Source organism: Argiope bruennichi, chromosome 7, assembly GCF_947563725.1.
Source record: "Argiope bruennichi chromosome 7, qqArgBrue1.1, whole genome shotgun sequence".
Classification (NCBI taxonomy): Eukaryota; Metazoa; Arthropoda; class Arachnida; order Araneae; family Araneidae; genus Argiope; species Argiope bruennichi.
In genome coordinates, this window is record NC_079157.1 from 51,532,898 (window position 1) to 51,548,250 (window position 15,353).

Genomic DNA, 15,353 nt, shown 5'->3' on the forward strand with positions numbered 1-15,353 from the left:
TCTTACTGTGACCATTGTGGTATAATCAATACGAGGGAAAACATCAAAAGGAAGAATAAAATATATGTCTTGCTTTTTTCTAAACTCGTCTTATGGTATTTTTTCAGAAAATTTTTCAATTACCAAACATTTTATTATTTCTGATTTTTATTTTGTTTATTTTTATATTTCATCCAATATCATCTTGGTTTAACCCTTTAAAGGGCCATTTTTTTCTAGTCATATTATGTTAAAATATTTTTAGGCTAGAAATTAGAATAAGAAAAGGAATTCACTTAGCTTATTAGATAAATTTAATTTGATTCATTAATTAATTTGGTTAATTAATAATCAAGTAACAAATCAAGACACATCATTTTGTCTGAGATAAAGAACTGAAGCATCTAAGTTTCTGACTTACTAAAAAAATCTGTCAGAACTTATACCAATCTACATAATTTCATACAAAGATTGATAAATTTGGTGGGAAGAATACTTCCCACGGCCCTAGAAAAGGTTAAATGCTTAAATGCCTTCTTCCATATGTGTGACCCTTCGGCTAGCAGATAATTTCCCCTCTGTTTACTTTCATGAAACCACTTGCACGAATCTAGCAATCTTTGGGATTTCATTTTTCCTTCCCCATCTTTAGTTCTTTTCCTCTTCTTCATCTAGAAGTTTCGAATAGTAATTCAACTAAAATCATTAGGTTGTTTTGCGCTTTAGAAATAAAAGGCGAAACGGAAATTCTGCTTTGGTGTAAATGTCCCATGAAACCAGTATTTTTACCGTTACTTTAAAAATAACAAAGACAAGAGAGTGAAGGAGAAATAAAATTGTTACATAAAGTTGAAACAATAAAATTGGTTTAAAATGTGTGCTTAAAATGATTCCTGTACGCTTGTAGTATGAAATCTTCGAATATTAATCATTAATCTATCTCAAACATATTTTTGTGACAAAATACATATTGGATATGATAGACGTAGAAGACATAATTAGACGATTAGAACAACAATGCACTTCTGCCTTCTCTATAGCGTTTACTTCAGTATTTTTTACCTGCATCAAAACACCCGAGATTGTTTCAGCAAGTTCTCGTGACGCAAATGATTGTCATGAAATAACATTATCTTGAATGATGCAACTCGTTACTTTGTGCATTTTGATAAGAGTTTTCCGTTATTTTTGTTTACTTTGATAACGAATAATGTGGCGAGTCATTCTGTACATAGCAAGCTGTCAAGTTCCGACCACTTAATTATAGATAAGTATTGAGGTGCGTTTATGTAGCAACTTTTGAATGGTTAAGAGTGTTACATAATTTTTATACGAAATATTGTACTGTACAAATCATTTCTAAATAAATAAAATGCATTTAAGAACTGAAATGTCTTGTAATGTGTGTTGCCAGGGGCCACCCGAAGTAATTTTTACCAACAGATCACACAGTAACGACATAGCGTCCCGTCGCATGAAATGTATATAGTTATTGTATCATGACTGTATTCTAAACGTTAAACAAAACACAATTTGCCTATTAATAGGATTTAATATTATTTTGGGGAGAATTTTTGAAATTCAGATTTATTTAAAATTTTACGGTTGTCTTATATTGAAGCAAAAATAATTTATTTAACAAATTTATCATAAAAATATATATAAATTTATTTTTATTTGCAATATGCGATACTATCTATTTACTGTTCAATTATTATTTTTTCGATTAAAAGTATGACACTATATTTGCTTTCTTATCACGGACCATATAAGGAAGGGGTAGAAATTATAATAAAGGTTTTTTTCTAATAGATTATAAGGTTTTTTATAATAAAGGTTTCTAATAAAAAGTTTTTAATCTAAAAGGAAAGATTTAAATAGGGGAGTTTTAGATATTAAAATGCTTGTACATTGAATGATAAGATAAGATAAGATAAATTATTTTGGCTAGGAGTAATTTTTAAAAAAAATTTAAATTTGGAAAAATAATTTATTTTTTTCCCATTTTGAGGAGTTTTGTTATTCCCATTAAGTATGTTTAACAAGAATGCAATGCTTGGTAAAACTTCAGACCGATATTTATATTATGTATGGAAAAATTCAATTTCGTCGGAAATGGTCTAAGTATTTTTCTGTCCATTCGGATTCTCAGGCTAAAAAAAAAAAAATGTTGTAAAAATGTTCTATATATTAACATATTATAATGGTCAAAGAAGATATTATGATGGTTGATTTTCTGGGGGGAAAAATAGTGATGAAAATTAAATTTGGGGGTAAAATTTTATTTCAGTCATTAAATTTAAACACGTTTTACCGATGAGCATTACGCTCGCAAATATTATATTTTCACTTTACTTTTCAAGAACTAATCGACTCAAAAAATATTTCTCTTTATGAAAGTTAACTATCGCTTGTAAAAGAGTGTTAACATGTAGTTTTTGTAACAGATGCTCTGTTTAATCTATTTAATAGTTATCAGCAGTGCACCAAAATTATTTTTAAGGAATGGTTATGGTTTTTCGGTATAGAAGACTGGAGCATATTTTGCCTGCCCGCATTATAAAATATGGAATTTCATAAAATTTTATTGGCTTAAAATTTCGACGATTAATTCTGAATTTTGCCAACAGTTTTGCAATTCTGAATTTTGCCAACAGTTTTGCAATTCTGAATTTTGCCAACAGTTTCGCAATTCTGAATTTTGCCAACAGTTTCGCAATTCTGAATTTTGCCAACAGTTTCGCAATTCTGAATTTTGCCAACAGTTTCGCAATTCTGAATTTTGCCAACAGTTTCGCAATTCTGAATTTTGCCAACAGTTTCGCAATTCTCAATTTTGCCAACAGTTTTGTAATTCTCAATTTTGCCGACAGTTTTGCAGTTCTGAATTTTGTCGACAGTTTCGCAATTTTGAAATTTGTACTGATTGAATTTCGATAATTTTTCCTGTGTCGTTTAATAGGCCTTTTCAATATATAAGATTATATATATTTTCAATCAATATATTTTTTCAGTATATAAGATTTTTAAATTTTTGTGTCTACGAGTAAAATGGCAAATTAATTTTGAAATGCAGGAAAATCTCCGTTCAATGAACTTCCATTTACTAAAATTTTCTATAGAATCTTGATTTTTAATGGCATTTGCATGCTATTTATTCTCTAACAGCCACCTTTGGCGACCAGATAGTTCGCCGAGAATACTCCTTATATTTTATGTTAATTTGCTTTAATGTAATTTCATGTCCATCAAATTGTCAGAAATTAGAACCATGTTATTTTAATTGTGCTATATATGTTATATTCTTTTTGTACATAAACTTGCCTAATGGAGACTAGTCCCATGACATCATAGTATTATTAAAAACGTAAATGTACGATTCAACTATCTTCTAAATTGTGTACTATTGTAACTTTTTTTAATTTGTCTTGTGAAGTACACAAATCTTAAATAGAAAGCTTCCGTAGTTTTCAACAACGAAATAAAATCACGCTATTAAATATTTGATGAAACGCTGAAATCTGTTTAAATTTCAGGGCAACATCCGAGGTTTCACATTCCCATCCTTTAAGGTATATATACATATTGTATATTTGTCACATTTTATAACTGTAGGTCAAATAATCTGACCTGTAAAGCACCAGTGTGCACACACGCACGCACATATTCATCTTTATTACAACTAAAGATAAAGATTATCAGCGGTGGTTGTGGGCAGTTTCAGAACCACGGATAGATCGGTGGTTGTGGCAATTTGCGGTTCAAGGCAGTAAACATGATCCTCTTTTAATAATTGGTAAATTCTCATTTTTTTTTTTTTTTTTTTTTTTTTTTTACAGTGGAACATTTTCCGACTTTTTATTTATTAAAGTTCCAATAAAAGGAATCAAAACGATTGCCATTAAAATTGATAACATCTAAAGGTTGTGAGACTGTTATTTTTTTAAAATCATTAATGAAAATTTTGAGATTGCTGAATATTCTGCGAACCATTTCTTATCGCAAAATATTAAGAAAAACAAGACATTGCCTTAAGTGATGATGTTGATAATGAAGACGTTATTTTTTAAAAGCCTTTACAAAAAGAAATGTCAATGTTTATAATAAATTCGTACAAAGCAGGATTGCAGTATTTTTTTTATAGTTTGTGTTATAGGATTTTTTAAAAATTTAAATTAAATGGAAAGGTGGTGTCTTCAATGGAATGTCATCTCAATTAATAACCTTTATTAATTTTCCTCTCATTTTTATAATTTAAGAATTCCTATTTAACGAATTCTCTTGATAGAATTTTTGAAATGGAACGATAAAACTGTAAAATAGAGGCTTAGTGGTCTAGTAGTAATCTTAAAATAAAGGTCATGACCTTCCTTTCGTTGCGAATGACCTTCAAATCATGAATAATGAAGAACGTTTATTTTAATTTGCCGATAAGGCATTTCATCGCTTTAAATGAATATCTGTGATAACATATTCCCATACTTTATCTGTGATGTATTGAGCTAACGCTTAGATTAAATTTAGTTATTTTTAATATTTGGCTATTTGTTTACAGTCACCCCACCACCGGACGCTGTGGACGATGAACCTGAACCTTCCGCCCCTCCTCTGGAGCTCATGGACAAGGTCCGCGGTTACGAAAGCGCCTCTTTCGAAGCCGGTAAGTCCATTTTTTATCAGGGGGTCACTGATTTCTGGCGAAATTTCGATGGCCGTCTTTCAGCAGTGTAATCAGAGCCTGACTAAGGCAGGGCCATACAGGGCAGTTGCCCCGGGCTCCCACATTAGAGAGGGGCCCCCAAATCGAATAGAAAGTTTATTTTGCATTTCCTTCTTTAATGAACTTTTTTTTTTAAACAAAATATCAGTACAGTGTAAAATCCGTCAGTTTTATGTTAACTCCTTCATTAATCTACACACACACACACACACACACACGCACGCGCGCACACACACACGCGCGCACACACACGCACACACACGCACACACACGCACACACACGCACACACACACACACACACACACACACACACACACACACACACACACACACACACACACACACACACACACAATCTGTATTTCGCAAATCCATGGCTTTCTAGGGCGGAATTCAGCTAAATTTTCGCAATTACGATGGACATATTTGGCCTACCAGAAGCCTGCATTTTTACATATCGAAAAATACGATATGTTTACAAAGATACGGGCTTCTGACTGGCTTAATTGAGCCATCGTAGTTGCGGAAATTTAGCTGAATTCCGTCCTTATGTCAGCATGGATATGAATTTTTCGCACTATGCATAATGCGAAAAATAGAAGTTCTATGCACGGTTCTTCATTATTGAAGCAGTGAAGCAGAGAGGGGGCTCCAAAGAAGTTTTTGCCCCGGGCACCAATTAGGCTAAGTCGGACCCTGAGTGTAATATATATAATTATTAATAGGGCAATATTTCCTTTCCTTTTCTGTTTATTTTAGAACTTTTAGAAGTCTGGAACGTTTCGCAGATTTTGTTTATGAATTTATTAGGAATGTGGATTAAGATTGTCAGTTTTAACTGCTGACTGATCCAAAGTGACCAAAAGTTAATTTTGTCTATCACATGAGCCTAACTCGTTAATGCCCAACTTAATTTAACATGGTGACTTCAGTTAATTTCTTTTACGTTATTTTGAAGTGGGGGAATAACCAAGTTTATGATAACTGTTAAGAAAAAAGAAATTCTGAATTTTTTAGAACGAATAAAAATTATTTTATAAAACCCTTTTATAACATATATTAAATGATTTTTTTTTAAATATCGTAGAATATTAAAAAATAACGATTTATTTCGAATTCCTTGTATTATCGCGAAAATAAATTTTGGTATTGGCAAGAAATTCAAAATAACGAATTTTGATTTACAAATCTGGTTGAAGAATGTTACATACTATTTGAAAATTGCTTATACATTTGGAGATACTTGCTGACGTAGTAGAATGCGTTCGATTTAGCCATGAAAATGAATTGTAACCGTCCTCTAAATAGAATGCCCAAGTGTTAGTGAAGGATTTATATATTTTGCAGCTCTAAATAACACATTAAGAAATTCCTCATTTTATACGTTTGTCCATTTAATTTCACATTTTAAAATTTTTGAACTTAATCCATTCGTTGATTATTTTTATTTTTTATTTCAGTAACTTTGTGAATATATATATATGGCTTTAGTTACTTATTTACTCTAACTCGTAGATATTTATACATATTTATATTTAAATATATACTTGGCATTTATAAATAAAGCATTAACTAAGTGAACGTAATGAAACACAGAAACCTGGCTAGTTAAATTTAAAAATTATTAGTATTATCATGAAATTTTATGATTCATTGACAATGCATTAAAAAAATTTATTTCTTTGATAGTCTTGAAACGCCTTTTGTTCTTAGCCTAGAAACTTTTTTTCCAATCGTCCTGTCTGCGGCCTTTCTCTGCCTTAGGGCCCTAGACATTTTTCTGGTCTGCTTAGTTTGAAATACTTAGTTACTGGGCGTTAATGTTAATACTACAACTTAAAAATCATCTGATAGGTGGTTTATGCAAGGTACAAATTGCGTAGAAGTTTGGGAATGCTTACTTTGGATTTGCCAATAATGTAAAAAGGAACAGAATGAAACACGCTCATTTTAATTTCTGAAATGAAATGTAAGCGTCCTCGATATAAAACATGGTAATAAGCATCGATGGAGTCATTTTATGTTTACATGATATATATCATATTCGATATATGTTGTTTGAAATTCATTACAGGACAGAAAGCGTAAGACAATATGCATTTAAATATTACATGAAAAGCTGAGTCATATGCCGGCTTCCTTGCATAGGGGTAGCACATCTTTCCCGTGATCTGGGCATCCCCGGTTCGGACATGGTTGTTCTTCATCAGTGTTCTTTCTGTGAGGTGTGTGAATGTGTCCCCCTGTAAAAAGGGGTTGTGCAAGCGAATGTGTGAGTTTCATCTTCACATGAGCTAGAAGTCAGACTTCTGCCCTCGGGTGCTCAGGGGTCTTTACCTTCAGAAGCTACTGCATACACTTTCCGTGGTAACACGACATCATCATCAGCTGAGTCATGTTTGCCACATAATTATGAATTTATATCTTTTTATAGGAATAAAGAATTATTCGTATCTATAAAAAAAAGAATGATATGTACTTCCAGCATTGAAAATCTTGGTTTCATATGCGAGTTTTAGCATATTTTACTCGCTGACAATTATACGTAAAATCTAAGTACATTACTCGTATACATAAGTAGGAAGTGGCGATTTCAAAAAATAATTAATTGAAATCAAATCTTTTGTATTAAATCCATTTGCTATCGGTATCACTTGGATATGACGTTTTAATTTCTATACTGTAGCACTTTGCATTAAATATATCGTCGTTTATTTTTTTTACTAGTCACCTTTGGCGACCCGCTGATTTTCGCCTGAAATATTGGTTATGTTTAACTTCAGTTTCCTATGCAGAGCTTGGTGTTTAACCACGTTACTCTAATAGATGTACACCTGGTACATTAATTGTGTACATGAACATCCCTTATGGATTCGAGTTCAATAATATTATAATCTATTTAAAAACATAATTATTTGGATAATCCCTCTTTTAATGCATATTGTCTTTCGTCGCATTGAGACTTCCCTTTCTGATTTCGCATGTAAGCTGAGTAGGTAATAATCATTCTTCCTCAGTTTTCAATAGTGAAAGAAATATTACATTAAACATTGAAACTGATTTGAATTGCATTGCAATAATGTAATAAATTTTTTGGAAATTAAGCAAAAAAGAAACAAAAAAAAAAAGACTAATTTCACAAAATAAATTGTATAATAATGTAATTGGTATTATTTTTTTTAAAATTTTAAATTGGTATAAAAAAATTGTTTCTTGTGGAACATTATTTATTTTCAGAAGTTAACCTCTTTTAAGCGCCAGCACGCACGCAAGTACACACACACACACACACACACACACACACACACACACACACACACACACACACACACACGTACTTTTACTAGTACTACAGATGCGAATTAATTGCAATCGATCATATTGTGATTAGTTAAACTGTGAAGCAGGTATGACTTTTCGTTCGTTTCTGAAATTGTTGGTAGCGTATGACAAATGCAAAACAAGATTTTTTGTTAGCATTTTTGAAAGAATTAATAAAATTTCCATACTCCAATAAAATTATACTATAATAAAATATCCATTATCGAAGTGATTCAGGCTATAAGATCTTGGGTGGTATTGCTTAATAGAGACAAAAATTTAAATCGCGGCTTTTTTTTTTTCCCAAGATTTTCCAAAACTGTGTATTTCAAGTTGTAAAATTATCAATGCATAAACATCTTCACAACCCATTGTATTAATTATCAAGGCATCAAATTAATCTTAATTCAAGACATTAATTAAGTTTTAAAAAAGTCATTACGGTTGAAAAAGTTATTGGAACAATGAAATGAATATGATTAAATATAAATTGATCTTGAAAAGTCAGTGAAACGGAAAAAGTGCTATTTTCGGAACTCAAACTATTTATGGGCTAGTGAATGGTGCTGTATTTTTCGATACACGAGCAAGTCTTTCTTGAAGTTACGAGACGAAAATAGATCTAATAGATTAGAAAGTAAGTTAAAGGAGCTATTTCTGATAAAATTCATGAGATTTATCTGATTAGAGGATTCGTGAATATTGTTAATGTGTGTGCTCTGTCGTTGGCATTTTTCCAATGAATCGTGGAAAGGTTTTCTCATAAGGAAATCTTCTTTCACAAAAAGCCAAAACATTTTTCGTCACAATTATATTGCTGTTTTTTATTATTATTAAAGTGCATGGAACGAACAAATATCAATAATGAAATCGAATTTTCTTTTTGAACTAAAAAAAGATCAAATGCCAATAAAGGCCTTGCATATTGTTATCAGTGCCAAGTTTTACAGCTTTTTTACTCTCTCGTATGCGTAGTATAGAGAAAATATAGTAACCGTCAAACTCTGGATTTTATCGAATCTCTGCGTTTTAGACCTTTCTATCTGGAAAATGTCATCCGTCTGTCTGTGACAAAGATAACTCAAAAACGCTTTGAGCTAGATGGATGGAATTTGGTACTCAATTTTCGCGCCAAATTTACAGATTTAATTACAGATCAAATTTTGAGTAAAATCGGTTCAGAGGAAGTTGGCTGTTCGAATATAAGTTAATTACGAAACGAAGATAGCTAGATAGATGAAATGCAGATTTAACATCTAGAGTGTAAACATTTTTGAGCAAACAAACAATTCTGTGTCAAATCTAATTATGAGTTGACTGTATGTCGGTCTGGATTTTGAGAAGCAGGTAAAGGCAATAAATCAAAACTGCAATGGCTTAAATATAAAAAAAATTGGTATGAGATTTTGTGACTACAAGTGAAATTTTGTGTCAAATTTTTGTTTCAGTAGGTCGAGAAAAACGTGTTTAAAGCACAAAGTCGATTTTTGGATACTATTAACGCATGCCGGGGATTAATCGCCAAATAACTCGCCAAGGATGACAAGATAGATTTAGTAAAGATGCTAAATTCACGCCAAAAGTAAATATTTCGTAACTATTGTACGTCAATATTGTGCAAGATTTCACTGGATTGTTTATTTGATTGAGTGCGAGAAAGCTTCGGGAAGAACACTCGCGCTGGTTTAAAAAAATATTAAAAAGAAAGGAAGGAAAAGCATTGTCATTTTACTGATACTGGCTCGATCAAGAGGATTCAGTTAATACATATCTATATAGTCGAGGTTTTATAGTACTTTTATGTATATATAATTAAATGCAATAAAATGTTTATTTGAATTCAAACTTCACTTTAGTTTTTAAATTCTGTAGGATTTTGGACTTTCTATCCTTCTTATGATTTATTTTCTGTAACTTTAATTATACATTAAGCTGTAATATCACCTGCATTTCTTCACGCGGCTAAAATAAATGCTTGCTCAGTTAGACTTTATCCCACACTGACAATTGGCCGAGGTGGCCTGGTGCTATGGTCCCGGCTTCGCAACCGGAGATTTTCAGACTCGAGACCCGATTCCATCGAAGAACTGTTGTGTAAGCGAGTCTGGTGCACCTTAAATCCGTTGAGCCAAACATTCTCCCTTTGGTGTGCTGTGGAAGTTTGGAAGTGGGATGTCAGCTGAGGTGTTGTCCTCGTTATCTGACCGCGTTTCAAAATTACGAGCCCATCCCGAGTTAGCTTTAGTGTTGCTTTAAGACGGAAAATTAATATAACTGAACAGAATCCCCAAGCAGCAAAAGATCGTTGGCCAACCATTGGCCAAGTATCGCCCCACGGAACGAGCGAGATTGGGGCGAGATCGCAGGCGATCTCGCCCCGACATTGGTCATGTCCCCCGGCGGTACGCCGCGCGATGGTCGCCCCAACTTGTTTTCGACGAATTTGCCGATCCTTTGGCGACTTCTTATTATCACGGGCGACGTTATACCAAGCATTTCGCGACCTGTTTTATCAATGGGCGACCCAATACCAATCATTTCCCCATGTGTTTTAACAATCGGCGACCCAATACCAATCATTTCCCCATGTGTTTTAGCAATGGGCGACCCAATACCAATCATTTCCCCATGTGTTTTAGCAATGGGCGACCCAATACCAATCATTTCCCCATGTATTTTAGCAATGGGCAACCAAATGCCAATCAATAGGCAATTTATTTCTGAACACTTGCTGGTGTCAAATTGAAATATTAGTTTAATGGTTATTCAATTTTCTCAAACTCTAGAAACTAGTGTCATAATATTTAAAACTATCATACTTAAAAATTTTTGTCAAAAGACTGAAAATACGAGATATTTTGAATAGTTTACTTTTCTTTTTTACCTATTAATAGTAGTGTTTGTTATTTATTTTGATAAATTTAAAATTCCATAAAATACTTGTTTTCGATAAAAATTCATGGAAAATGTCATTCTAACGATTCTTCCAACTTTTTTTTAACTATTATTATAGCATAGATTTTACCACAATCTTACCCTATAAAATGTTTAAATGACATTTTTTTACTGCTCTTTAAAAAAAATAAACAAATGTTAAAATTATCTGAAATAATTTTAAATTTGATCCCCTGAACATCTATCTTACATATAAGATTTATTTCCTTCATTGATATTTCCTATTTATTTTCATTGTTTAATGCATGGGAAGAAATGTTAACATAATCATAGTTTCAATTATATAATTAATCAGTATGATTTTAACTGATATTAGAAATTTAAAAGTAGATGTATTATATATATTGCCTATATCATTTGTTTTTAAAAGCTATTTTATAAAAATTCAAAACAGAAAAATATATAATTCTTATTAAAAAAATATTTTTTTTTTACTATACACACTTTTATATTGCTTAATGTGAGCAATAAACAAATAATTCCTAAAGAATAATGAATAAAACACAAATTCCTATTTTAACACCCTAAAATTTAATGCATTTGTTAAAAATAGTTTAAAACACTAAATTATATAATTCCTATTATATGTTTCTTCAATAGAAAATATTTTACAAGCACAAATTAATAAGTTACTTCAAATTTCTAATATTTTCATAATTTATGTTTAGTGAGGTTTAGATTCGTAGCAAAATTTGATCAATGTTACATCCCGAATATTTTACAAATATGTATCATAAAAATTCCATATACAAAAATGTAACGCTTCTTTCAATTTTACTGATTCTATTTACTATTGATTTTACAAAATTACTTCATGAAAAAATTTTATACCTCATTATAAATTTTAGTGTTAGCTAATGTCCAATAGATAACATTTTACAAGCACAAAATAATAATTTACTTCAAATTTCTAATATTTTTTTATTATCTATGATTAGTTTGGTTTTATGGCACAAGAATTAAATTTGATCTTTGATTAACACTGAATATTTCTCAAAAATTCCATACACAAAAATGCAGCACTTCTTTCAATTCTACAAAATTCCTTATATTTACTATTAACATGCAAAGTTTCTTCAAGTTGTAGAAATTTTACACATTATAAATGTTAGTGTCGGTTGATGTCCAACATACAACATTTTACAAGCACAAATTAATAATTTACTTCAAATTTCTAATATTTTCTTGATCTATATTTAGTTGTTTGGTTTTGTAGCACAAGAACCAAATTTAATTAAGGATTAACACTGAATATGTCACAAAAATTCCATACCCAAACATGGAACACTTCTTCCCATTATAGGAAATTTTATTTACTATTAATTTACAGAGTTACTTCATATTGCATTAATTTTAAACCTCATTATAAATGTTAGTGTTAGCTAATATTCAATAAACAACAATTTACAAGCACAAACTTAATTCTTATTTAATAACTTACTTCAAATTTCTAATATTTTCATAATTTATGTTTAGTGAGGTTTAGATTTGTGGCAAAATAACCAAATTTGATCTATGATTAACTCTGAATATTTGAAAAATATGTTTCACAAAAATTCTATGCACAAAAATACAACACTTCTTTCACTTATGCGAAATCTTATTTATTATTAACTTACAAAGTTACTTTATGGTGTAGAAATTTTATACCTCATTACAAATGTTAGTGTTAGCTAATGTCCAATTGATAACATTTTACAAGCACAAATTAACAATTTACTTCAAATTTCTAATTTTTTTAAAAATCTATGAATAGTTTGGTTTTGTTTAATGGCAGCAAGAACCAAATTTGATCTATGATTAACTCAGAATATTTCACAAAAACTCCATACCTAAAAATGTAAACACTACTTTCAATTATACAAAATTTCTTTAGACAAATATTTTTTTAATTATTATTTTCCCCTCTTTATTTTTAGGAGAAAAGAAAAACAACTATGCAAAACAATTTATTTACAAAGACCTTCATTAAATAATATTTTAGAAATACAAAGTAAAATAATAATTTACTTGAAATTTTTTACTGAATTTTCTGTAATGACTTATACACCCAAGCAAAATCCTGAAACTATGACTTATAATTTAGAAGAATAAATAATATTGACACAAAGTAATTTATAAAAAATTTATTTAAACTTTATTATGTAATACTTGAAGAGTTTGAAATTTCTAAAAATCCACACACATTTATATAAATATTATATATATGTATAACTGAATCTTCAGCTACATATAAAAAATTATACATTTATTTATACATTTCATTTTTCCTTTTTGCTGAACCTTATAACAATTATAAAACAATTATAATAGTAATTGAGATTTCGCTTCATTTAAAAGTACAAATAAAACATTTTTTGACAATTGGAGATGAGTAATTAACAAGCAAAAGAGCTTCTTTTTGCAGATTTGATGAACCTAAAAAACATATTCCTTAATTAGAATAATGATTGAGCTTTCACTTCTTTTAAAAGTACAAATAAAATATTTGTTAACAATTGGAGATATGTAATTAAGGAGTAAAATAGATATATAGAACTTCATAAGCTTGATAATGTTTTCAATCTGATAATGAACTATATAGGCAAATATTATAATAATGTTTAGGACAATAGAGAAAAATAATATAAACTAATGGGTGTAAAATTTATGTTACTATTTTATGAAAGGTGAAATAATTATAAACTATTCACATAAGAGTATTCAAATATAACTACATAATTGCAAGTTTTAAAGATTTTTTTTTTTTTTTTTTTTGAAATTTACAATAAATATATTCTGCTAATCTATTTTTTTAGCCTTATGTCGAAATAAAAATAATAACACAAATGTTATTGCAAAATCAAAACATAAGAACGCAATTTAATATTTTTTAAAAAACTTTTTTCATTAGAAATTGTTGTTAACAAAAGGAAAGGCATTGTAAATGAAATGGAAAAATATCTGCAATAATTTAAGAACAGACACACACAAAAAAAAAAGATAGGAAATAAAATCACTTGAAAAGAATACAAACAAGAAAAGAAATGATAATGGTCGCTTACGCCTAACGCTAATAATATCACGTGCAACACCATGTTTCAGGTAAGCAACGAATTCGAACGGCTTCAACAAAAATAATCTTTTTTATTCACTATTTAGAATAAATAATATATTATTTACAAATATATAATAAAAACTTTACACTTACCAATTTTCTTGAAATGACAGTATGCGTTGCTGGTTGAATTTCAAAATCCAATACACGCCAGGTGATTCATGGGAAATTTCTAAAATATGTTCGCATAGCGCCACCTAAGAAAAGCAACTTTCCCGACATCGAGGCGACTATGGGCCGATTGCTTTGAGCCGGTCTTTTTCACTAAGTCGCCGTAGGAGTTCGCCCCGATGAAAAAGCGATCTTCAAAGGCGACAGAAAAAAATATGGTCAAAATCCGATGTCGCGCCAATGCAAAGGTGACATTGGCAAAATACGGGCGGCGTATATCAGATGGCTGCGATGCTTGGCCAATCGTTTAGCGACTTCTCTTGCTGCTTGGGTCCACATTGACCTTAGTTTATCCAAAAGGTATGAAGCATTTACGAATTGGTAGGCAGAGTTCTCAATTGGATTTAGAGAAATCCTTTTGAAGTTACTTCTAAATATCTTTTTTTTTTTAATGTTTCTTTTCCTGCTCTCTGACTTGCTTTTGTGAGAGCGTCACTCTCTGGTAATGAATTTAATGAATAACTATTGTTTAAATATATAATATTATTTCAACTATTTTCAATTATTTATTATTTTGTTTAAATATACAATTTGTTTTTTCCTTATTAATATTTAGCTAAATATATCTCGTATTGTGATACATGCATAACGAAGAAAATTCATCCACACACCATCTTAAAATTTTTATAGAAGCAGGTAAATTATATTATTTCAGTTTATTTAAAATGCTAAGAGCGCATCCCATTGGTAATTATCTTAGATTGGCATCAGAATGTAATATTAAAATTCTATGGAATATGGTGATTCCTTTTCAATAACAGAGAATAAAGTATTCTATAAAAACTTTTCAAACGACGGAAATCAAGTTTAAAAGCAGAGAATAAAATGATTGCTTCACGGCCTTGGTTGAGAATTCTGCCATGCTCAACAAGTTCAGATTGGTCTTCATTCACAAATATTAAATGATTTCTTTTGCTCGAAATCACGTCGTTAAACCGGCGGGACTGTTCTCTTGATTTTCCTCGTATACTTCTACAATATTATATGTTTTGCATTTCATTTCGTAGTAAAAGGTAAAGAATGGAGTGTGGGATACACACCGTAGTTTCAGTGTAAAAAATTATTTGTTAAAATTCATCCATCCGGCTTGTAGCGATTTTGGGTTATTG

The 15,353-nt window shown here is 30.4% G+C and overlaps 1 protein-coding gene across 2 annotated transcripts in view; it reads left to right on the top strand.

Annotated features, from left to right (window-relative positions):
* The window catches only part of LOC129974925 (protein SSUH2 homolog), a 96,090-nt gene that overhangs the window by 48,411 nt on the left and 32,326 nt on the right, over nucleotides 1-15,353 (top strand). For both annotated transcript variants that reach the window (XM_056087723.1, XM_056087724.1), the window contains one exon: nucleotides 4,535-4,639. In XM_056087723.1, the coding sequence (XP_055943698.1) occupies nucleotides 4,535-4,639 (105 nt within the window). The remainder of the gene's footprint in view (nucleotides 1-4,534; nucleotides 4,640-15,353) is intronic.